A 27,460-nucleotide genomic window follows, 5' to 3' on the forward strand; every position below is an offset into this window, starting at 1 on the left:
GCCTTGTTAATATTCATTTACTATAAATACAGGCAGGCATGCGTTATGTAATAATAACGCAAAAAAATTATCAAAATTATTGACAGATTTTCATCATTTGCAATGTCACATTCAGAGAACAAATTTGTCTAGGCCAGTGACAATAACAAAACTGCGAAAAGACCTGCAATATTTTTTCTAATTCCTAACGGACTGGTTATATATCCAGAATACTAGAAACACACTAAATTACCAACGGCCATACTTGCAATATACTTTAGGAATGATATTGTTATATTTTTATGTAAGCGGCATACTTCAGAATAAGCCGCGAAAGTCTAAGGAAGTGAGGGATCTCTGAAAACCTGTCGAAACAGTTCCATAAATGGCCAATGCCAGGTACAACTCAAAAGTGCCTTGCTAATATTTATACATATATCATAGAATATATAAAACTTACACGAAAACAAGAAACTGGCAAATTTTTTGGTCACCTACAATCCATATACAATTATGTAACATTGATTTCCACTTATATGATCGTCTAATGGAACTCTCTCTCTCTCTCTCTCTCTCTCTCTCTCTCTCTCTCTCTCTATATATATATATATATATATATATATATATATATATATATATATATACACACACACACACAAACACATATATATATATATGTTTGTATATTTATATATTAATACGATCTGGAAATATATATATATATGCGACTAATATATATCTAAAAGAAAGAAAGAATATATGCCTGCCCCCGGTATCCTCCCACCACTACGAAACACACACATAGGGAAGATTGAAATAATTTTATCCGGGATCGATCGAGAAAGCGCCGGGGTGCCAGAACCGACTAATTGCTCTAGAAACCTGATGGATTTTCTGGAAAATGGCGTCCCCGGTTCCTCCCACCACCCGGAAAGGAGAGGAAGGGGAACTTGAAATAATAAGTTCGGGATCGAGAAATCGCAGAACTTTATTGCTCTAGATAAATATTGATTATTATTATTCAGAAGATGAACGTCTATTCATATGTCAACAATTTTCACAAAAGGGGCCACTGACTTTAAATTCAATCTTCCAAATTATTATTATTATTATTATTATTATTATTATTATTATTATTATTATTATTATTCAGAAGATGAACCCTATCCATATGGAACAAGCCAACCACAGGGGCCACTGACTTTAAATTCAATCTTCCAAAGAATGTTATTATTATTATTATTATTATTATTATTATTATTATTATTATTATTATTATTATTATTATTATTCAGAAGATGAACCCTATTCATATGGAACAAGCCAACCACAGGGGCCACTGGCTTCAAATTCAAGCTTCCAAAGAATATTATTATATATATATATTATATTATTTATTTATTTGATTTATTATTATTATTATTATTATTATTATTATTATTATTATTATTATTATTATTCAGAAGATGAACCCTATTCATATGGAACAAGTCCACCACAGGTGCCACTGACTTGAAATTCAAGCTTCCAAAGAATATTATGGTGTCCATTAGGAAGAAGTAAGAGGTATAGGGGAATACAAAAAAAAAAAAAAAAAAATAGAGCTAACAGGGTCATTTCGGTATTAAAATGACACTGCCATTTTTAATCTGTATATTTTATTGACTTCCGCCGATCATAATGTTCCAATGCTGCTTGTACCAGAAAACTAAGGTTTCCTCGGAAAGGTCTCAGTCTTCTTACGAAGTCAAAGATTGGCTGCTCAATGCTCAAAGCAGCAGTGATCTTACTAAATTCCCATCAGGAATATCTTCTCACAACTGCGATATACCATAGGAATTGCAACTAGAGTAAAATACTTAGGCCACAGGCAAAGAACTGGGACCTATGAGGTCATTCAGCGCCGAAAGGAAATTTGAGAGTAATGGAATCTTCAACGGCGTAACAAGAGGAAAACCTCAAAGCAGTTGCAATATGAGACAATTGTTGGAGAAGGTGGAAAGGAAGGTGGAAGAAAGAGAATATGAACGGAGGTCCAGTAAAAGAATGAAGAGGGGTTGCAGCAGGGGGCCCAAGGGATGCTGCAAAGAACATCAAGTATTGCTTACAGTGCACCACGCGAGGTGGATTGATGGCACTAACCCCCTACGGGGCGATATGTCATAGAAACCACCGGAACACGGAAGTCGCGACAAAATTCCACAGCAATATCTTGACTGCTGATAACAATCTTCTCCTCTAGAGTTCTTCACTGACCCACATCTCAAACATACTAACATCTCAAACATACTAACATCTCAAACATACTATAATTATAAACCAAGGCAATGAGAATGTCATCGACATGTTACCAACATCTGCAGAAAACTACCAGCAATGTTTTTTGTCGACATTATTATTATTATTTTTTATTTATTTATTTTTTTGGTCTATCACAGTCATCCTTTTCGACTAGGTGGTTTTTACAGTGTTGGGGGGGGATGGGTTCCGGGTTGCATCCTGCCTCCTTAGGAGTCCATCACTTTTCTCACTATGTGCGCTGTTTCTAGTAGCACACTCTTCTGCATGAGTCCTGGAGCTACTTCGGCCATCTAGTTTTTCCAGGTTCCATTTCAGGGATCTTGGGATCGTGCCCAGTGTTCCTATGACTATGGGTACAATTTCCACTGGCATATCCCATATCATTCTTATTTCGATTTTCAGGTCTTGATACTTATCAATTTTCTCTCTTTCTTTTTCATTTACTCTGGAGTCCCAAGGTATTGCCACATCAATTATTATTATTATTATTATTATTATTATTATTATTATTATTATTATTATTACACTTGTCAACAACAGTCACTTCTCAGACAATTGTTGAATGAATGCACCTTAGTACAAATAGGAAGACCGTAAGACACTTTTTAAAAATAAAAATCCCTTAGCATTAGATATTCAATACAAAGCGAATTTGAGCCAACTAGTTATTTTTGGTAAGAGCCATGTAGTATACACTGCTAAAACTGAGCCGTACATTCTTTGATTAGCAAACCTAGATGTTATTTGAATGGAGAAAATAAATACATATATATACATATATATATATAATATATATATATATACATATATATATATATATATATATATATATATATATATATATATATATATATATATATATATATATATAATATATATGTAATTGTAATAGCCACAATACCCTCTTAACTTCTCGAATTCTTCGCGCTTTTTGGATATGCTTGTCGCTACAAAGCCGTAAGATCCAACCGCAAAAAACTGAAGAGACTGTGATGCACGGTCCCGGGAGACGAACCCGCGTCACCATAATCACAAGGAGGTCCTGTAGTGACAAGCATATCCAAAAAGTGCGAAGAATTCGAGAAGTTAAGAGGGCATTGTGGCTAGCACAATTACATATGTATCTGGTAAAAGTGACCAGTAGATTCTACATATTTATTTATATATATATATATATATATATATATATATATATATATATATATATATATATATATATATATATATATATATATATATATATATATATATATATATATAATTCTCCATGCAGTGTGCGTGAGTGCAATGCAAATTCCAAGCCAGCAAAACTCAGTATGAAGTGCAAAGACGAAATCTCATTCTCTCGAGCTGACGATTCCCGCACATGCGCACACGCCAGGATCACGAGGCGCAAACTTCGGGGGCGGCAGAATCGCAGCGGGGGGAACTGCGCCCACCGCCGCCTACCAATTCCGGTTGTCAGCGTCTTGTCAGCCCAGAGAATATCATAAATAATTAATCTCTCCCGGGTTGAGATAATCCCCTCCCGGACGGCGTGCGAAGGCGTCAGCAAATGCTCAGACAACTCGATGTAGGTGTGATATCAAGATGGTCTTCGTACACTTATACACGTTAACAAATGCAGGTGTATTAATGTACGTGCGATCCAAAGGGTGCTTTTTTTTATATACACATTTTAAGAAATTGTCATGTATCGTTATAAGTGCAATGTATATATATACAGAATATATATACATACACACACACACACACACACATATATATATATATATATATACATATATATATATATATATATATATATATATATATATATTTATACATATACATATATACAGTATATGCACGGATATATGATGTATGTGTAATGTATATATATAAATATGTATGTCTATATTTGCAGTATATATATATATATATATGTATGAATGAATGTATGTATACATGTATATACAAATAAAATCACAAGCTATCATCCACGTATAATCACAAACATTACCACCATTATCATCATATAAAGAAACACACATATCGACAAATCATAATGACATACACATACACACACACAAACACACATTAACATATACATGCCAGCAACGACACTCAATACATAAACATACACAACAGTGAAAAATGTGCAATGCCAATGAATAATGGGGATTTAACTCTTGCATAATGAGTTCGCTGTTAGTAACTGATTGATTTATTGGGGACAAACGGTTCTTAAAACAAAATGTCATCGACGGAGAGAGAGAGAGAGAGAGAGAGAGAGAGAGAGAGAGAGAGAGAGAGAGAGAGACGAGAGGAGAAAGGTGAGAGAGAGGGAGAGAGAGAAAAAGATAGAGAGAGAGAGAGAGAGAGAGAGAGAGAGAGAGAGAGAGAGAGAGAGAGAGAGAGAGAGAGAGAGAGAGAGAGAGAGAGAGAGAGACGAGAGGAGAAAGAGAGAGAGGGAGAGAGAGAAAAAGATAGGAGAGAGAGAGAGAGAGAGAGAGAGAGAGAGAGAGAGAGAGAGAGAGAGAGAATGGTTTGAATGTTTTTTTGACAGTTTGAGGCGGCATAGTGCCTGAAAGGTGACCTCGATAAACTTCAACCAACCACTGTAATACAAAATTTTGAACCTGTCATGAGAGAGAGAGAGAGAGAGAGAGAGAGAGAGAGAGAGAGAGAGAGAGAGAGAGAGTCAAGAGCTTATGCCAAAAGTATCGAGACCAGTACTCATGCGCAGTGGGGGCCGCTGATTGTTCTGCGCACCCTCCTGGAGTTTTGTGTTTGCTCATTATAAATGACTGGCCAAACACTGCTTGATTTATTAGCCCTTTGCATAAGAGTTACAACGACCCTACAACCCCTCCACCCCCTCACCCCCCTCCCCCTACCCACCCAGCCACCCACATTCCCATTCTTTCATTTCCAGCAACATGATTGGCAAAGTGCTTTTTTTTTGACGTTGAAAATGTTAAGCTTAGGACATCGATTACGGAGTCATTCGCTCACCATAAGGACGGACTTGTATTGTACAGGTATGGTGTTGTCAGCTTAGATAACACCATACCTGACCTTGTACGTACCGGGAGCACGGGCTCTTTCTTGCTGCTCGTATGAGCTGCGCATGAGTGAAAAAGCACGGGCATTTAAAAATTTTTCAAAATATTCAAACGCAAATAGTAGGGTAATGTGGCAAAATAAAAGTATATAAGCACAAGCTATATGTGCGTACAAACACAAACAAATGTGTACACACACACACACACACACACACATATATATATATATATATATATATATATATATATATATATATATATATATATATATACATTGTCTTATTTACCACTGCTACAGCATGGCATAGTCTATCATGCATCCACCATTTTTTACAATGACACCATTAACATGAAAAAATATTTCAGGGGCCCTACCAACAGTGTCAGGAATTTAAATCTCTTTCTCTCTCTCTCTCATTGTTTCCGAAAATTCTGATCATGAGCAATTTCTTCTATGTACTGAATAATATCCAGGTACGGGTAAATAATAATAATAATAATAATAATAATAATAATAATAATAATAATAATAATAATATCCTTTATTGGGGCTCAGGACCATATACATGGAATATACACAAATAGAATACACACAATCTAGATACATAGGATAACATGATAAAAATAATTATCGACAGTGTCCACACAGTTGCTGAAGGAAGAAAAAAATAAGAATTCATAATAATGGTAATGACAGTAATTATATGAAGAATAATAGTAAAAAGAATATATTACCGAAAAAAAGGGTAAACGATAAACTCATAAAATAAAATAAAAAAAATTGCATCCTAAAATGGAATAAAATAAAATATATAAAATAAAAAATTTAAAAATATTGTATCCTACAATAAAATAAAATATATAAAATAAAAATAATAAAAAACTGTATCCTAAAATAAAATGAAATGAAACAAAATATATAGAAAAAAAGTTACATCCTAAAAGCATCGATAAGTTAGGAACATCGAAGCAAACGTAAATAATGATCTTCGGCTTGTCATCTTAAAAGTTTGGCCCCCAGCACCCAAAATATTCAGCAGCCTCGTTTCCATTCAATTATTCAAACTTCCAATGCCATTCTCTCAGCAAGATCTTCCTCCCCCCCCCCAACCCCCTTCGTTGCACACGTAAGCAAAGGGACGGGGAGGGGGAGGGTAGATGGTTCAAGGGCTTCTGTAAAAGCTCTGAGAGAGAGAGAGAGAGAGAGAGAGAGAGAGAGAGAGAGAGAGAGAGAGAGAGAGAGAGTTTGTAGATTGTAAGTACTTCCATTAAACTATTTGGAAACGAATCCTTGGGTTTTTGTAAAAGGCCTTATAGAGAGAGAGAGAGAGAGAGAGAGAGAGAGAGAGAGAGAGAGAGAGAGAGAGAGAGAGAGAGATTTGAGACTGAAAGTACATCCATTTGGAAACGAATCCAGGTTTTTTTTGCAAATGGCCTCAGAGAGAGAGAGAGAGAGAGAGAGAGAGAGAGAGAGAGAGAGAGAGAGAGAGAGAGAGAGAGAGAGAGAGAGAGACTAAAAGTGCTTCCATTTTGGGAACGAATCCAAGGGTTTTTGTAAGAGAATTCAAGGGTTTTAGAAAGAGAGAGAGAGAGAGAGAGAGAGAGAGAGAGAGAGAGAGAGAGAGAGAGAGAGAGAGAGGGGCCAAAAATGCTTCCATTCAACCACTGGAATCGAATTCAGTACGATTCTCTTCGTAGCCATTTTTAGTTTCCCTCACATTACGAAAGAGAGATGGGGAGGGGGGGGAGGGGTGTGGGGGCTAGGGGTGGGGGTTCCTGGATAAAAACAATGACCCCTGGAAAGAGTCTTCCTCTGCACTTGACACTGACATTGATGGAGGACTGCTGTTCTAGGCGCCCCAGGAGAGAAACCAGTTTGTTGTACATCGTTCCCCAGGGAGAGAGAGGTTCGGTCGCGGTGCCACCTGTAGGTAAGGAGTTTTCTCTCTCTCTCTCTCTCTCTCTCTCTCTCTCTCTCTCTCTCAGATTCAAGACAGACCCCGGTAAATCTATTTGTATATATATATATATATAATATTTATATGTATATATATATATATATATATATATATATATATATATATATATATATATATATATATATATATATATATATATATATATATATATATATATATATCACATTATTACCACAGGTGAAGAATAAGTGACAGGGTGTAGGTCCTGGTTTGTTTCGACTTGATTTCCTTCGTCAATGGCTTGGAAATAGAGTCGAAACCGGTCAGGACCTACAACCCGTCTCTTATTTTTCACCTGTGGTAATGTGTGATAAATGAATCACGTACAAAAGTCATTATAATCATATATATATGTATGTGTATATGTATACTATGCAGGAAATTCATCCCATCGTTCCTTTTCAAGGTCAATATGCAAGGCAGTTTGGATTTTCAAGACGGCCACATGTAAAAATAAAATGGTCTACGACAAAGAAGTTATTGAGTTATTCGTATTACACTTGGACAAATATCATCTAAATTACTATTTATGGAAGCGCTGTAACTTTGCAACAGAATCTATATAAATAATTTTGGTATTCTAATCGTGTTCTCTGTGAGAATAATACCAGATTTAACAACAGTAACCGTCTTGGGTTTAGAATCGGCCACCAGCGAAGAAATTTCCCTTGACGTAACTTTGAAATTACAATAGGTGGGAAAACTGTCTTAACATTTACGCAATACTTTTTCAGACTTTACTAAACACAAAAGTAGCGAGTTTTCTTGAGAAGAGCATCTCGTGACAGTTTCAATATCGGCTGTTTCCTTCACATCTGGTGTTACCAATCTGTTCTGCAGAATCTATGTTACAGCATGTTACAGTTTTTTTCTTATTACAGAAGGCCGTCTTTGATTTTCAAGATAGGTGCTATTTTAACATCTGATTTGGCCATCTTGGTCAGCTGTAACGAGAACAGCTTTCTATGTACTAGTTCCTGCGTTATAGACCACTTAATTCTGACCTGGTCCACTTAAATTGCCAATCAAAGTAATTATTATGTAGACATTAAATTTATGACTACATATTATTATTTATTATCATTATTTCAGTAGATGAAACCTATTCACGTGAAACAAGCACACCAAAGGGGCCACTGACTTGGAATTCAAGCTCCAGGGAATGCTGGTTTCAGCCTCCCACTGCAGACCCCACACTGCAGTGGTAACTGATCATGATACAGAGCCAATGATTTGTCATCACCCTCGGGGAGACGCGAACCCGCGACATCTGAGTGGGGTGCCACGACACTAACCACTATACCAGCGGACCAGCATGGGCTATTTACGTAAGGTTAAAGATTGTGCTTACATGTGAGAGGTCAGTGACCTCTGAAAACCACGAGGGAGACCAGTTTGCGAAAACCCAGAGATAGTCTGGATTATAATAATAATAATAATAATAATAATAATAATAATAATAATAATAATAATAATAATAATAATAATAATAATAATAAAATTTGACCTCTGAAAGCGACCATCATCGAAGCCAATTTGCGAAAAACCCTAGATAGATTGGATTATATAATAATAATAATAATAATAATAATAATAATAATAATAATAATAATAATAATAATAATAATAATAATAATAATAATTTGACCTCTGAAAACCACATCACGGAGGCCAATTTGCGAAAAACCCGAGATAGTCTGGATTCCACCACAGAAAAAACATTAAAAATCAATGACCCACAGCTGATCACCACTTTGCCAAGTTGTGAAAATCTCCCCGTCTCAAATCTGGCGCCCCCCCCCCAAAAAAGGGGAAAAACACAGGCGCATAAACTTGAAAGCTAACAGCTTTATCAATATCCACAAATCGCGAGAAACTTCGAGAGGATACTAGAATTCAGTTATAGGGGGCAGCGCCGCCGCCGCCGCCGCCGCCACCGATTCCTTTCCATAACTCTTTCCAGACTCTGGAGGGGAATTCCTGGACTTTATTCGCTCATAAGTAAACGGCTCGCATACGAATGTGATGAGGGGAGACTATATTATCGCCTCCAGTGAAATATCGAGATTGCCTTCCTGCCATTCCCCTCCATTAAAGGTATGTTTCAGATTTACCTTCAGGAGGAGGAAGAGGAAGAGGAAGAAGAAGAGGAGGAGGAGGAGGAGGAGCGGAGGATTAGGAGGAGGAGGAGGAGGAGGAGGAGGAGGAGGAGGAGGAGGAGGAGGAGGAGGAGGAGGAAGAGGAGGAGGAAGAGGAAGAGGAGGAGGAGGAGGAGAAGGAAGAGGGGGAGGAAGAGGAGGAGGAGGAGGAGAAGAGGAGGAGGAGGAGGAGGAGGAGGAGGAGGAAGAGGAGGAGGAGGAGGAGGAGGAGGAGGAGGAGGAGGAGGAGGGAGAGTTGCTGAGATAGGACATTTGGAGGATGGGGGTGGGGGGAGTGTAAAAGAAAATGGTGCAATGGAAATGGGTAAAAAAAAAAAAATGAAGGGAATAAGGAGTGGGGTTGGGGGACGCTGATATGGAGACCGAAAAAAGGGGTGTGGGCGGCCCAAGGATATTTTCTTATTATTATTATTATTATTATTATTATTATTATTATTATTATTATTATTATTATTTAGAAAATAAACAGGCTTGCAGGGGGCCATTGACCTAAAATTCAAGCCTCCAAAGAATACGGCGTTCATTTGAAAGCAGTTACAGAATGTAAGAGGAAATACTGAAAAAAGAAATCAGTTATTAGAAAAGAAAAAAGATAAATTGACAAATCAACAAATAGATAAAAATTAAATAAATTAGTAACATACAAGTATGGGACGAGAAATACAAAGAGAACAGGATTAACGAAAATGGAAGAGCTGGGTTAATTACGATGGGGAGATGGTAAGGAGAATAGAAAGAATAATAGGATTTTGAGATTATATATATATATATATATATTTTGATATTATATATATATATATATATATATATATATATATATATATATATATATATATATATATATATATATATATATATATATATATATATATATATATATATATATATATATATATATATATATATATATATATATATATATATATATATACATACATACATACATATATATATATGTATATATGTAAAACACACACACATATATAAATATAAATGGGTAAACATCATTAAACATAACGACCTATTTAAGTAACCCACTTTCAACTGTATCCCATAAATTATTGTCCTCCAGATTCGTTACCTATTCCGTTAACCGCCCCCCCACCCGTGTGCCCCCCACACCCCCGGGCAAAGGATCCGTCCCAAGGATCCGTCCGTCTGATCCCGACGGGGTGATCGGTTCTGTCTCCCAAATTCCGTCCGGGCTGCAAACGGTAATGGATGACATCCGAACAGGACAGCCATAACCACCACATCCATCAGACCATTCCAATAACGGCCTCTTCGCCGATATTAAATCACACAAATACTCTTACATGACAAATAATATGACGTTATTTGGACGCATAAATGCAGATTAACGAGCGAAAACTTCTCGTTTTTTTGCAGAGAACTTTTACATTTCGAAGCAGTCGCTAAATATTCTCGACCGAGTTTGTTCGGCGAATGAGCCCGTTGTACATAACGGCCTCTTCGCCGAAGTGGAAATAAACAAAGGCTCCTCTATAACAAACACTATGACGGCATTTGCATGCATTAATGCAGGTCAGCAGACGAAAACGTCTCGTTTTTTGCAGAGAACCTTTACATTTCGAAGCAATCGTTAAATATTCCCAAAATCGAAGCAAGCGTCAAATATTCTCGACCGAGTTTGATCGGCGAATGGGCCCGAGGGTTCAGGCGCGTCGTACAGTTAATGAGATTAGCCGGAGAAAGTAAACAAATGTGGTTGAAAATGCAAATTCAATTAGAGTCTATTTAGACTGCTGTTATCCTCCTCCTCCTCCTCCTCCTCCTCCTTCGCTCCCTCAAAGGCGAGCCACTAGATAGAAGATTACAGTGTATGAATTACCTTCGGTTTTGCACTTGGGAAGATTCCCATTTTCATTGTTTGTTCGACTCAGCTTGACGCCTCATTCTGGTGGTCCAATATTTTGAAGAAATGGAAGCGCCTTTTTTTTTAACGCTTCTTAATATATACAGGTATATTTATATACATAATATAATATATATACACATATATAATATATATACATATATAAAAAAGTTAAGTATACCTTAATTTTACCAGACCACTGAGCTGATTAACAGCTCTCCTAGGGCTGGCCCCGAAGGATTAGATTTATTTTACGTGGCTAAAAACCAACTGGTTACTTAGCAACGGGACCTACAGCTTATTGTGGAATCCGAACCACATTATAGCGAGAAATGAATTTCTATCACCAAAAATAAATTCCTCTAATTCTTCATTAGCCGGCCGAGGACTCGAACTCGGGCCTAGCGAGTGCTAGCCCACAACTCTACCGACTCGGCCAACGAGGAACTATATATATATATATATATATATATATATATATATATATATATATATATATATATATATATATATATAATATATATATATATATATATATATATATATATATATATATATATATATTTATTTATTCATTTATATTGTGTGGGTGTGTGTATGTGTAAATTGTGTCTATGAGATGATGAATGAAATTATGGAAAAAATATCTCTCCCAGGTAGTTCTTAATAATTTCAATAAAGAAATAAACATAAGAGGAAGAACCATTACAATATCTTTCTCATTATTTCTTGCGTTTCGGCGGCATTTTAAAAAGAGTTTCGAAAGATATGGATACTACACTCTTCAATTTTGTTTTTAAATAATTTTCATGTCTATTGACCCAAGTCACAGTTTTAAAACTTATATATTTGTTGTTATTCCTAAACTTCGCATTTGATGGGGGCAAAGATAAAGAAATGCTGGATGAAGCAGTAGGAAAATGACCACTTTGTTTACCATTCAGTGGTAAACAAGTAAAAAAAATGCGCAATCGAGTTTCCTTAACAGCCGCTACAGCGCATAATCAAGGCCACCGAAAATAGATCTCTTCGAGTTTCCTTAACAGCCGCTACAGCGCATAATCAAGGCCACCGAAAATAGATCTATCTTTCGGTGGTCTCGGTATAATGCTGTATGAGTCGCGGCCCATGAAACTTTAACCACGGCCCGGTGGTGGCCTATCCTATACGTTGCCAGAAGCACGATTATAGCTAACTTTAACCTTATATAAAATGAAAACTATTGAGGTTCGAGGGCTGCCATTTGGAACGTTTGGTGATTGGAGGATGGATGATCAACATACCAATTTGCAGCCCTCTAGCCTTAGTAGTTTTTAAGATCTGAGGGCGGACAGAAAAAGTGCGGACAGAAAAAAGCGCGGACGGACAAACAAAGCCGGGCAATAGTTGTCTTTTACAGAACACTAAAATGCAAGGTCAGAAGAAGCGGAATCACATCAATTACGTTGAACAGACCAACACAGACGAGGCTAATAGTAATGAAGCCACAGCAACTGCATCTGATAACTGACTTTCGGTTTTAGGTGATGGCGACTCTACCTCTTCATCAAGCCGAAAGAAGATAGGGAAGACTGCAATGGAGAAACGAAGAGGTTGAGAAAAAATTTAGTGATGAGATAAATAAATAGTGAGCAAAGACATGGGCAAAAAGGAAATAAACTCTTGAGAAAAATGATAAATTATTGTAGATGGTAGAAGAAAAGAAATGGGAGAATTGGTTATACATTAAGACTTAATCTATTTATTAATACTTTTGTTAACATTTTGGTTAAATGGTCCTATACAGTCATGATTTTTGCGTTGAGAACGCTAAATCTAAATGTTCGCCTATGTGTGTGTGAGAGAGAGAGAGAGAGAGAGAGAGAGAGAGAGAGAGAGAGAGAGAGAGAGAGAGAGAGAGAGAGAGATGCATTCAAATAGCAAAATTAGAAGAAAAGTAATTGGGGGGAATTTATCATACATTAAGACAGGATCTATTCATTAATATATTTTTTTAACATTTTGGTTAAATGGTCCTATACAAGCATGAGTTTGGCGTTTGGGAAAGCTAAATGTCCGCCTGAGAGAGAGAGAGAGAGAGAGAGAGAGAGAGAGAGAGAGAGAGAGAGAGAGAGAGAGAGAGAGATGCATTACAACAGAAAAAATGAGAAGAAAAGTAATTGGGGGAATTTATCATACATTAACACAATCTATTTCTAATTTTTTTGATTTTGGTTCCATGGTCCTACACAGGAATGAGTTTGGCGTTTGGGAAAGCTAAATCTAAATGTCCGCCTGCCAGAGAGAGAGAGAGAGAGAGAGAGAGAGAGAGAGAGAGAGAGAGAGAGAGAGAGAGAGAGAGAGAGAGAGAGAGAGATGCATTCAAACAGAAAAATCCATTTGCCATTCTTCCAAACGAACGCGGCTCATCTAAACGCAGGCTCTTCATCCCCGCAACAATAATTACAAAACAAAAGCGTACTTCAGAGGAACTTTGCGCTCACAAAGAAATTAAAACTTTTTTTAAAGAGGGGCCGCACTTAAAAACCTGTGTCCAGCATATGGTCCCATCGCAGTGGGGACGAACGAGGACCAACATCTGCATACGAACAATACCCTAAGCGCCAGGATATTGTCCAGCGAATTATGGTAATAAGTTAATTACATACTATGGACGCAGTAACATCCCCCCACCCCCAAACCCCCTCCTTCATCCACCCCCTCCCCCTACCCTGGTTAGGCCCAAAAGCTGACCGCTATTGTTGCCACTCATTAGGGCTCATTATTTTGTCCCTTTTTTTTTTATTTTGACAAAAAGACGGAAGGCTAGAAAGCAACCGATTTACCCATGAGACTTAATTACTCTAAATGACGGGAGGGGTTAATGACAGACATGGGAAGCGGGTGATTAAACCGTTAATTATTGCCTAAAAGACATAACAAAATGAAAAGATTGTAATGATAATTTTTTTTGATCTTCCGATACTCTCACAATAATGATTATCTCATGAGACTCTGAATTCAAATTTGGCGTCAAAATTTACAAACATACCTACAAATACCTATCTAGGTTGCTTGTGTCGTGACATGCCGTTCAGATGTCGCGAGTTCGCGCCTCCCCCAAGGCGATAAAAAAAATCACTGGCTCTGTATCATGATCAGTTACTGCCGCGGTGTGGGGTTTGCGGTGGGAGGTTGAAACCAACAATCTTTGGAGGTTTGAACATCAAGTCAATGGCGCCTTTGGTGTGCTTGTTCCATGTGAATAGGTTTCATCTACCGAAATAATAATAATAAATGATTAAATCTAATCGATTCTTCCTTGTCCTAATGCCTAAGGAACCAGGATATTATTTTACTGAAATCCATCCATAGCTATCTGGAATATTTTGTGGATAGAAGGCACCGCGCTTACCCCATACAAAAAATGGGAAAAAGCACGTTAAAAAAGAAGAAGAAGAAGAAGAAGAAGAAGAAGAAGAAGAAGAAGAAGAAGATAAACTGACAGACTGACAGCGAATCAAACAAACAGACACGCATTCGCAAAGCTTAAGACAGCGGCAAGGTTTTTGTCAAAAAGACAACCTAAATCGAATATAATTGTTTTAAGAGGATCAGGAAGTTTGACCCAGGTCAAAAATGAATCAGGTCAGTCGGAATAAAATATTACATTGATCTTGGTTGACTCCGAAAGGCATGATCCCTCCGTGGTTACGGTCCTCCACAGGCTACTAACTACCAAGCCCTCGCCCTGTGCTTGAGACCTGGATCCTCTTGAATGGCAGGCGAGAATGCTACCGATCACACTGTGGAATCCTCATTATCAATTGTCTCTGTATTATATAAATATACAAATATTAAGGAACTGGCTTCGTCATTCAGTAGAAAATGCCACGTGAAAAAGACGAATGACCTAATTACCAAATAAACGCAGGTAAAGTAAACAGGTAAATGAATAACTGTAAACACGAATAGCAACGTCAGCAGAAATACTAAGGCAATAAATGACGCTTCAAAGAAGCATTAGAATAGGAATAGGAATATAGAATTTAGGCCGAAGGCCAAGCTCTGGGACCTATGAGGTCATTCAGCGCTGAAAAGGAACCTGAGAATAAAAAGGTCTGAAAAATGTAATTGTTAGAAAGTGGATAGCGAGATGGGAGAAAGAGAATATGAATGGAGGTACAGTAAAAGGAATGAAAGGGGTTGCAGCTAGGGGCCTAAGGAAGGGACGCTGCAATGAATCTCAAGGATTGTCCGCGTGCACAGCGTGAGGTGCACTGTAGGCACTGGCCCCCTACGGGAAAGAAGCATTAGAATCTCTTTTCAAATCAAGAGAACTGACAACTGTTCAAATGTCAGGAAGTCGTTCCACAGCCTTATAGTGACGGTACGTCAACTGAATGACTTTGTTGAAATAAATATTGACTGATTAACAGAAAAAGAGTCCACTGGAATTGTTGCAGTTATTGCAATGCAAAATGAAATATGCAAAGCGGCTCTGCCCTTTGATAACGATCCTTTGCAAAAATTTAGTGTTTCCCATTTTAGTTATTAGTTTACATTATATTCAAGTTACATGCAACTGTATCTTGAAATATTCTTACTTTTCTTCCAAATTTAAGTGGGTTTGTATACGTGCTTTGTTCACGAGAAAGGAAAGGAAGAAAGAGAGTTTGAAATTGTCACAAGAACGCACAGAAAGATACAAACGAATGTATATATATATATATATATATATATATATATATATATATATATATATATATATATATATATATATATATATATATATATATATATATATATATCATCCAATACCACAGTGGTCCAGTGGTACAGAAAACTCGAATGCAGCGAAGAAACTTCGGCGCATTTTTTTTTTTTTTTTTTTAGCATATTCTCAAACTAGCCTTTTGGAACCTCGACATCCAGTGCTTAATTAATAATTTCTCTTCCATCTTCTAAGCCTACTCCTCAGGCCTTCTCTTGCCAGCATACTGGATAATAAACAAACGATAAATATGCGCAATAATATTTTCATCTCCACTCTGCCAAGAGACAGCAATAGATCAGTCCAACGGAAGAATTCAAATATGTTGTCACGGCCTCAAAAAATAGAACTGGTTCAAAATCAGCGACGTTTTCGCTAACATTTTTCATTATTATACTTTATTACCGAACAAGACTATAATTTTTGTTCGGATAAAAGAGATTGCTCCGTCAAGGCTGCTTAAATCAACAAACCAGAAGGATTACTACAGCTATTCCAGTCAGCTGCAAATTCATGTAGATAAGAAAAATGAGCGAATATAGGGTAGCCCCAAAAAAAGTTCATCCGTCCAGAAAGCAAATACATTAAACACGTCAAGAGCATAATCGAGAGAAGTCGCTACGCGAAGATATTTGCATCAAAAGAAGGAATAGAGAGAATGGAGAAATGAGAGAGAGAGAGAGAGAGAGAGAGAGAGAGAGAGAGAGAGAGAGAGAGAGAGAGAGAGAGAGAGAGTGGGTTTTGCACATGGTGAAAACAAGAGCCAAAAAGGAATAAAGAATAGATAAATGATAGGAAATGAGAGAGAGAGAGAGAGAGAGAGAGAGAGAGAGAGAGAGAGAGAGAGAGAGAGAGAGAGAGAGAAAGAGAGAACCAAAAAGAGAGAATTTTTGCACATGGTGAAAACAAATACCAAAAAGGAATAAAGAAAGATAAATGATAGGAAATGAGAGAGAGAGAGAGAGAGAGAGAGAGAGAGAGAGAGAGAGAGAGAGAGAGAGAGAGAGAGAGAGAGAGAGAGATTTTTTGCACATGGCGAAAACAAAAACCAAGTAATTCTTGGCAAAAGTTCCTTCAGTCATATTTTTCATAGAGAATACCTGACCAACCCCAGCCCCCACTCCCCCTGCCCCCTACTGAACAAACCCCTCTCCCCCTTCTTTCCCCCTCCCCTTCCCCAGCCCTTATACACTAACCCCCCCTCCCCAAACTTCAGGTTGCTTTGCTTATCGCGACCTCCTGATTAACATGATAGGAATCTGTGTGAATTTATGGCATGGACGAGTGTGATTACATAATGTGTTTATGTGGCTGTGCTGCATAATGGCGCCATGATAGTGTACTTTCGAGAGAGAGAGAGAGAGAGAGAGAGAGAGAGAGAGAGAGAGAGAGAGAGAGAGAGAGAGAGAGAGAGAGAGAGAGGTGGGAGGAGAGAAAAAGAAAAATAATAATTTAGGAACAGTGACCTGAGAGTAGTTTCTCAACAAAATACGCGCAATAGTCTTTGGAAGAGAGAGAGAGAGAGAGAGAGAGAGAGAGAGAGAGAGAGAGAGAGAGAGAGAGAGAGAGAGAGAGAGAGTGGGAGGGAGAAAAGAAAAATAATAATTTAGGAACAGTGACCTGAGAGTAGTTTCTCAACAAAATACGAGCAATAGTCTTTGGAAGAGAGAGAGAGAGAGAGAGAGAGAGAGAGAGAGAGAGAGAGAGAGAGAGAGAGAAGGGGGGAAGTTAGAATAAATATAATTTAGGAATAGTTGAGCTGAGAGTAGTTTCTCAACTAAATGAGAGAGAGAGAGAGAGAGAGAGAGAGAGAGAGAGAGAGAGAGAGAGAGAGAGAGAGCTTCTTTCTTTCACTGACAAATGGTCTTCCTTCATGGACATCTTTGCATTATATTCAAACTTTGTACCGCGTTTGACTGAATTCCTCACTAGTTCAGGCGGAGTACCGATGACAAGGGAAGCGTGACAGACACTGACAGATGGACGCCTGTGGACGGACAGAAAGACAGTCAGACAGACATACAAGACCAAGACCAGTTAACCATATGGCTAAATGAATGACTGGGCCATAAACATAAGCAAAGGAACAGAAAAATCATAGAAGAAATAAAGAAAGGCAACAACCACAATAAACTGAAAGAAAATAAAGTGTCTACAGTTGTTCCCTGTCAAAATAAACTGTCTAAAGTTGTTCCCTGTCAAAATAAAGTGTCTGAAGTTGTTACCTGTCAAAATAAACTGTCTACATTTGTTTCCGGACAAAATAAAGTGTCTACAGTTGTTCCCTGTCAAATTAAACTGTCTAAAGTTGTTTTCTGTCAAAATAAAGTGTCTACAGTTGTTCCCTGTCAAAATAAAGTGTCTACAGTTGTTCCCTGTCAAAATAAAGTGTTTAAAGTTGCTCCCTGTCAAAATAAACTGTCTACATTTGTTTCCTGACAAAATAAAGTGTCTACAGTTGTTCCCTGTCAAAATAAACTGTCTAAAGTTGTTTCCTGTCAAAATAAACTGTCTCCAGTTGTTCCCTGTCAAAATAAAGTGTCTACAGTTGTTTCCTGTCAAAATAAAGTGTCTAAAGTTGTTCCCTGTCAAAATAAACTGTCAACAGTTGTAACCTATCAAAATAAACTGTCTAAAGTTGTTCCCTGTGAAAACAAACTGTCAAAAATTTTTCCAAGTGAAAATAAACTGTTTACAGCTGTTCACTGTCAAAATAAACTGTCTACAATAGTTTTTTGTCAATGTTCAGTTTAATTTTCTGATCTATAAAATATTTTACAACTACTGTACAACGATCCTCTAGCGTATTCTCAAACTCCGAATTAATGAACAAAAGCAGTATAAAAAAAGTGACAACCTAAATAAATCGTAAAAATGAAATGAAAACTAAATATACAAAGGCATAATAAACAATACAACATCTGTGCAACGGACCTCCTCATCACATGGCCTCTAATTTCATAGACATTTATTTGGTCCTCTCAATTCCCTTTCAGTACCTGAGAGAGGACCATATACAATCAGAAGAAAATTGCAGATTGAAACATAGGCGTATGGGATCTGGTAACACCTGTGGAGTTTACCTCATCTTTCTCAGAAACTTTGTCTCTAATTTGAAAGAAAATTCTTTGATCGCACTGATACCACGAAGTCGCGAGTGTTCAATTAAATACGAAGAGTCATTTGGGCCTTATCTTAAGAAAAGAAATATTTGAATGGGACAAGGTTAACACCTGCAAAACCGACACGCGGTTAATTTACGATCTCTTGGGGTGCAGGTAATGTGAGGTAACAGCAGACAATAGCAGCCAGAACACCAGCAGCAGCAGCAGCAGACAATAGCAGCCAGAACACCAGCAGCAGCAGCAGACAATAGCAGCCAGAACTCCAGCAGACAATAGCAGCCAGAACACCAGCAGCAGCAGCAGCAGCAGACAATAGCAGCCAGAACACCAGCAGCAGCCAGAACACCAGCAGACAATAGCAGCCAGAACACCAGCAGCAGCAGACAATAACAGCCAGAACACTAGCAGCAGCAGCAACAGCAGCCAGAACACCAGCAGCAGCAGACAATAGCAGCCAGAACACCAGCAGCAGCCAGAACACCAGCAGACAATAGCAGCCAGAACACCAGCAGCAGCAGACAATAACAGCCAGAACACTAGCAGCAGCAGCAACAACAGCCAGAACACCAGCACCAGCAGCCAGAACACCAGCAGAAACAGACAATAGCAGCCAGAACACCAGCAGCAGCAGACAATAACAGCCAGAACACTAGCAGCAGCAGCAGCAGCAACAGCAGCCAGAACACCAGCAGCAACAGACAATAGCAGCCAGAACACCAGCAGCAACAGACAATACCAGCCAGAACACCAGCAGTAGCAGACAATACCAGCCAAAACACTAGCACCAGCAGACAATAGCAGCCAGAACGCCACCAACAGCAGACAATAGCAGCCAGAACACTAGCACCAGCAACAGACAATAGAAGCCAGAACACCAGCAGCAGCAGACTCATAGCAGCCAGAACACCAGCAGGAGCACATCAGCATCGTCAGCAGACGCAGAACGCCAGCAGACGCACAGAGCGGCCGAGCCTTGAGAAGTGATCCATCCAGCAGCGGGCAACGGGCTGGATCATGGAAGTCACTCCCCTTCCGTGTTCGCGCGGAGTACAGGCTGGCGGACGGACGAACCTCTGCAACGGCTCTCTCACATCTCCTCCGGTTAATTACCGTCCTAAACCAACCATCCTCAATGGGGTCTCTGTAGGTGATAATAAACTTTTATCTCGGCTGATCTAAATTGGGTCCTTTTTGGACTTGGAAAACCCCCCCTCTCGTTGATTTACAATATGAACGATGGGGTCCCACGATATTAACAAGGCGGAAGATTAACGATAAATCATGGTATAACTATCGCGGAGAGATTTGGAGAACTATTTCTGGGAGTTGTTCGCGGCCGGCTGTTTAAATGAGTTAATTTTTATTTGCGCATTTTTAATGGGTTATTTTCATTTGGGCATTTTTAAACCTTCCATAATATTATAAACCCATTTTTTGAAGACTGGCATAAATTTGGCACTATTATTTTTTTTTAAGTATTTGCAACTGTGTCTGAAAATCTTTGCAAGTTTTCCATCAGTATCCTGTGCATTAGTTTATTACTACTACTTAATATTTCATTATTCATCTTTCCCAAGAGCAATTTAGCAATAAGGCCTTGTAACTTTCGCCAAAAGTCAATTTCATATTTAATTACCCTTACGGTTACGTCGACAACTTAAACCGTATTAAATGAAAAGTGAATGTCACATTCTCTTTCCAAGTATAAAAACCTAAGAAAAAATTATTATTGTGAATGAGATAACATTCGGGATCTTTAGAGACAAAAATATTATTAAGGCATTCTAATTTTGATCCTTTACCATTATTCTCATAATCAAAATATATTTTAGTGATAATTCTTTATCATTTATCAAAGTATACTTACCATGAACATTTCCGTTCTCAAATATTCAAATTATACCGCACACACATGTATCTATACATTTTACAATAGAAACTCTAAGTAAATAATCATAAAAAAATCAACTTCATCACAGCAACGATACAATACAGATAAGAAAGAATTTTTTTACAAAGGTAAAAAATTCACGTAACACAGACTTTTACAATCTAGTGAATAAGCACAGTGATATAAGAAAATAACCTACCAGCCCACAACTGCAATTCCATATAAATCAGACCCCTCATATATATCTAAGGACTTTTAAACCTAGTTGTCTTAAATGATGAACTTTTCCAAATCCTTTAAATAAAGGATTTCTTCTTCAATTTCCCCAAATAATGGACCGACCCAGCCTCAACTTCTCAAATAACACCAAGTCCAGGCGCCTGCGGCAGATATCATCGGTGCCTCACAATTGACACACAGACGTTCAATGCAGGAGACCGAAACTCATTCTTACCTGTCTTCTGCCCCCAGTCAGCTGGACAGTCAATTCCCGGAGTGGTCTTCGACAATGGACCTTGGTCTTCGAGGGGGACGGACCAGAGGCGTTTGTAAAGGACCGAAATTACAGGTGTGTCCAAAGGAAGTTTGCCAAATGGTGTCCACTTACAGAGTGACCGGAGGAGGAGGAGGAGGAGGAGGAGGAGGAGGAGGAGGCGGAAGGGCGATACAAAGTGGCTTCTCTCACTGCCTACTGTCTTCCTGACGGATGAGGTAAAGACACCTCATGCCTTCGAAAGGAATGCGAATAATTACCCCTCTAACAAGAATGGGACTGGGCAAGGACTTCACACAAAACACACTCATACACGCACACAAAACACCCATACACACACACAATTAAGAGTAGACACCGTTTTCCATTGTTTGATAAGTAAAAGCAAATGGCAATTAACCAATTGGAATCTACAATTATTTTCTAAAGGGCTTCAAACTTTACTTTTTCCCCCTAAATGAATTCTGCACTAATACCTTATAACAGCGGTTTTCAACCAGGGGAATTTCCCCCCTAGGAAGGAACTGTGACCAAGGATATTTAGTATTATATGCATATATGGAGTGCAGCTTTTGGGGCTGACAATTCTGGAAGGCAGGGGGTCGTTGACATTCTGGCATATGGTGAAAGGGTGCACAGGCCAAAAATGGTTGAGAACCACTGCCTTATGAAAATATTATTTATTATGCCTTTTGAAAACGAATTTGAGGAAAATTTACAAACACCAACAAATTCCCCATCTCAACCATTCCCCAAATGAGAGCTTATAAACGATATCACCAGACCAGAATGAATCTTCATCATACTCCCCAACTCCCAAATACCCCCAAATATTCATATAATCCCCTAAATTCCCCATTTTCCACCGCCTCCCCATAACTCCTCATTTCCCACATCAACCAGAAGCTCAATTCTCCCATACCTCTACTTCCTGTATCCCAAATTCCTCACATTTCCAGGTCCTGAAGTCTCCCTGTCTTCCCTAAAAATCCCCAGTCTGTCTCCCCATCGTTCCCCTAACTCCACTCCCTTCGCACCTCGGAGTACTCCAATCTGCCTCGCAGTGTTGCTGCATGTTTAGAGAGCATCTTGAATTTTCATGAAATCTAGAACGGGCCAATAAAACCCCGAATTTAAAAGCATATGAATATTTTGCGTTTGACTTCTACGATCCTCAGCGGCCGCTATTCAGGTGGTTACAGAGAGAGAGAGAGAGAGAGAGAGAGAGAGAGAGAGAGAGAGAGAGAGAGAGAGAGCTAGCTTTAACGCCACTCCCATCCACATGTACTTCGCGTCAGGACAATTTTCTTTCTTCAAAAACAGAGGAAGGCCAGTTTAGCTCGGCGAAGATGGAACTTATGCCGTGATAGGCCTCTTCTTTTTGGTTTTCTGTAAAAGAAAATTATTGCGCCGGCTTTGTCTGTCCGTCCGCACTTTTTTCTGTCCGCCCTCAGATCTTAAAGACTACTGAGGCTAGAGGGCTGCAAGTTGGTATGTTGATCATCCACCCTCCAGTCATCAAACATACCAAATTGCAGCCCTCTAGCTTCAGTGGTTTTTATTTTATTTAAGGTTTAAGTTGGCCATAATCGTGCATCTGGCAACGATAGAGGACAGGACACCACCGGCCCGAGGTTCAAGTTTCACGGGCCGCGCCTCATACACCATTACACCGAGACCAAGAATCGTTCAAAGGAATCAAGGCATATACAGTATGTACAAACCAGGAAAAACAATGAGTATTGAAAACGGGCCATTTCTAAAACCATCTTCAGCTACCGGCAATGGGCAATGGGCAATATGCAAGGGGCAATGTGTGATGGGCAATAATCAATGGGCAATGAGCGATGGACAATACTCAATGGGCAATGAGTGATGGGCAATAATCAATGGGCAATGGGTAATGAGTAATGGGCAATGGGGAATCGGTAATGGACAATGTCAATAAGCAGTGGGCAATGAGTGATGGACAATAATCAACGGGCAATAGGTAATGGGCAATGGGCAATGAAGTAATAAGAGAGCTTCGTCCCCAGTTACCGTGGTAAGCGCGGCGACGAGATCCTTACAATTTTCTTTTCTTTTTTTTCTTTTTTTAAGTAAGATCTTAAAAAGGGGAAAATGTAAATGAACTTGACGCGCCTGAAGAACCGCTCTGGCAAAATGTAAACAAAAGTCGCCATTATGAAGAGAGAGAGAGAGAGAGAGAGAGAGAGAGAGAGAGAGAGAGAGAGAGAAGTGAAACTACAGTGAGAGAGAGTAAGAGAGTGAGAGAGAGAAGTGAAAATACAAAGAGAGACAGAGAGAGAGAGAGAGAGAGAGAGAAGTGAAACTACAGAGAGAGAGAGAGAGAGAGAGAGAGAGAAGTGAAACTACAGAGAGAGAGAGAGAGAGAGAGAGAGAGAGAGAGAGAGAGAGAGAGAGAGAGAGAGAGAGAAAGGAGTGAAACCACAGAGAGAGAGAGAGAGAGAGAGAGAGAGAAGGGAAACCACAGAGAGAGAGAAGAGTGAAACTACAGAGAGAGAGAGAGAGAGAGAGAGAGAGAGAGAGAGAGAGAGAGAGAGAAGTGAAAACAGACAGAGAGAGAGAGAGAGAGAGAGAGAGAGAGGAGTGAAACCACAGAGAGAGAGAGAGAGAGAGAGAGAGAAGTGAAACAGACAGACAGAGAGAGAGAGAGAGAGAGAGAGAGAGGAGAGAGAAAGGAGTGAAACCACAGAGAGAGAGAGAGAGAGAGAGAGAGAGAGAGAGAGAGAGAGAAAGGTGAAACCACAGAGAGAGAGAGAGAGAGAGAGAGAGAGAAGGGAAACCACAGAGAGAGAGAAGAGTGAAACTACAGAGAGAGAGAGAAGAGAAACTACAGAGAGAGAGAGAGAGAGAGAGAGAGAGAGAGAGAGAGAGAGAGAGGAGGTCGTTAACAGTTAAAAAAGAAAACTCTCGGGCGGGTGGGGATGTGGTGAGGTGGTTTGGAAGGAGAGTTACGGAAATAAAAGCGGCCTTTTATGCTTCATCCCGGCTCTTTGTTTGCATAATGAATTATAGTAATATGGAAATTGTCTTATTTTAGGAGGAATTTCTACATAATTCCCAATCGGGCACAAAGGGAGCCGAAGCGCCGGTCGCTCGTCGTTGCCGCGAACAAACACGGCCGTAAAGCGGCGCTGATTGGCCGGACGGGCGGTTTACAGGATCGCCACCTTGTTTAACTCAAGTGTTCACAACCCGGCAATTAGGGGTAAGCGATTGGGTTTAACGAAGCTGTAGAGAGAGAGAGAGAGAGAGAGAGAGAGAGAGAGAGAGAGAGAGAGAGAGAGAGAGAGAGTCGTTTTTGGCTCGTTTTGTTTATTTTTGATGTATTTTCGAAAAAGGTCAAAGAGAGAGAGAGAGAGAGAGAGAGAGAGAGAGAGAGAGAGAGAGAGAGAGAATCGTTCGTAACTCTTTTTGTTTATATTTGTTTTTCGATGCATTTTCGAAAAAGGTCAGATTAAGAGAGAGAGAGAGAGAGAGAGAGAGAGAGAGAGAGAGAGAGAGAGAGAGAGAGAGAGCTTCGAATCGCTCTTGACTCGTTTTCATTTTTTGTCTCATTTTTGGGGGGTGCGGGGAGCATTTTCCAAAAAAAAAAAAAAAAAAAAAGGGTCAACTTCTCGCGGTTGTTTTAATCATCATTCATATAAGCGACAGAGAAGCTCTTCTCCGGAGTATAAAAATTACGGAGGGATGTGTAGCTGTTAATAAAAAGCGGAAAACATCACAATCTCTCTCTCTCTCTCTCTCTCTCTCTATCTCGTCGTTCACTGCGACCGAAAGCCGGAAAACGCCGAGTGCCGGAGAGCGACGAAAGAGACGAAAAAATACGGCCGCGTCCCAAACTTAATAATATCGGAGGCGCTGTAAATGGCTACCTCGTCCTGTTCTTCTCGCAGTCTCTTATTATTTATTCAAATGACGCCTGGCCACACGACCACACGGGCGGCACCGGGGACGCCCGAACCGTCGACCTTTTTCGCCCGTGGGGCCGTCGGCCGTAAAGTCGACATTCGGTCGCGGAATGAGGCCCGGGCTTAGGTCGCTCTGGAGCGCTTTTCGGTGGCGTATACTGTACACGGTAAATACAACATTTGTACGGTCTTTTCAACTTAAAAACCTCACAATAAACACTAGGGGGAGAGGGAGGGAGGAGGGAGAGGGATAAGGGGGGGGGAAGGGGGAGAGGGATGCCGAGATAGGCCGCCGCGGGGCAACAAAAGTCCGCGGCGAAAATAGGCGAAATTATCGCCGGGAAGTTCAACAATCGATGTATAATCCATATAATTAAATCATCGGCGTTCTGGCCGAGACGTGTTATTTGCTTGCAAATCTGTCGGAATGGAAACGCCGAGGAGATTTATGGGCCTTGACGTCCAAAACAAGATGATGACGAAGAAGAAGAAGAAGAAGAAGAAGAAGAAGAAGAAGAAAGAAGAAGAAGGCGAAAGAAGAAGAAGACGGTCAAGACGAATCATAGAAGGACGAAGAAAAGAGCGGTCAACATCAGTGACAGGAAGATTTATTGAAGGAATATTGTTCGTTCTTCTGATTCTTCTCTCCGATATGTGAAGATACTTTAGTAAAATAAAAAAGGGAAAATGACGGAAGGAATCGCGGATGTCTTATAAGCGATTCTCTGCTCCTTCTCCTTTGGACAAAATCTAAAATATGAAAACAATTCACTTGAATGAATTGAGTCATCAAGGTCAGTTAAGAAAATACTGAACAATACACAAATACACATGTCATATATATATATATATATATATATATATATATATATATATATATATATATATATATATATATATATATATATATGTGTGTGTGTGTGTGTGTGTGTGTGTGTGTGTATGTATAACTGAATCACGAAAATGTGGAACGTGATGACTATATAAATAAAGACAAAATCCACGAAGGAAAGAGAAACAATGGAGTGCTGCAAGGCCTTTCGATTTCTTGTCCTTTACTTAGCAGAAGTCAAAAGGCCTTGCAGTACTCCACTGTGTCTCTTACCTTCGTGGATCTTGCCTTTATATATATATACACATATATATATATCACATAAATTTTTGTGGCATTCACAAAAAATATATTTTAATAGCCACAATGACTTCTGAATTTCTAATTTTCCACACACTTTTTTGAAACGTTCATGACTACAAGACTTAAACCCAAGGGAGAAATAACCGAAAAAGAGAAAATTTTCCAAATGGAACGGAGGAAGAGTAGAAAATGAAGGGCTTAATATGTTGCGATGTATGTATTACTCTAATGGGTATCTGTTCAATGCACTGTTGGCAAGCCTTCTATGTAACTGGAGCGAGTGATGCAGAAATTATCAGCACAATGTATAAGTTTTATCGAGATATGCACACACCAAAAATTCTTACAATAGTCATTCAAGGACTAATTCAGCACTGACTTCGTTATACTTGTGACTAAGGAGATCCTCTTTAACGATATAAAGGGCAGAGACAGCCCTACCTTAAAAAAAAAAATAAAAAAACAAAAGCCAGAGACAGCCCTACCTTAAAAAAATACAAAAGCCAGGGACAGCCTTACCTTAAAAAAAATAGAAGCCAGAATTAAAAAAAATAAAAAAACAAAAAGTCAGAGACAGCCCTGCCTTAAAATAAAAAAAAAAAAAACAAAAGCCAGAGACAGCCCTATCTAAAAAAAAATTTAAATAACAAAAGCTACAGCAGAGACAGCCCTACCTAAAAAAATAAAAAAATAAAAGCCAGAGATAGCCCTACGTTAAAAAAAAAAAAACAAAAGCCAGAGATAGCCCTACCTTAAAAAACAAAAGCCAGAGACAGCCCTACCTTGA

General features: G+C 39.0%; 1 protein-coding gene across 1 annotated transcript in view; it reads left to right on the forward strand.

Moving 5' to 3' along the window:
- Nucleotides 1-24,264: 24,264 nt before the first annotated feature.
- LOC136827063 (RNA-binding protein 25-like) overlaps nucleotides 24,265-27,460 on the forward strand; it is a gene marked incomplete at its 5' end in the record, with an annotated part of 21,773 nt that continues 18,577 nt past the window's right edge. Inside the window, 3 exons of the mRNA XM_067084815.1 lie at nucleotides 24,265-24,510; nucleotides 24,869-24,924; nucleotides 25,004-25,027. Coding sequence (XP_066940916.1) covers nucleotides 24,265-24,510; nucleotides 24,869-24,924; nucleotides 25,004-25,027 — 326 coding nt within the window. The remainder of the gene's footprint in view (nucleotides 24,511-24,868; nucleotides 24,925-25,003; nucleotides 25,028-27,460) is intronic.

Source organism: Macrobrachium rosenbergii, chromosome 41 (assembly GCF_040412425.1).
Source record: "Macrobrachium rosenbergii isolate ZJJX-2024 chromosome 41, ASM4041242v1, whole genome shotgun sequence".
Lineage (NCBI taxonomy): Eukaryota > Metazoa > Arthropoda > Malacostraca > Decapoda > Palaemonidae > Macrobrachium > Macrobrachium rosenbergii.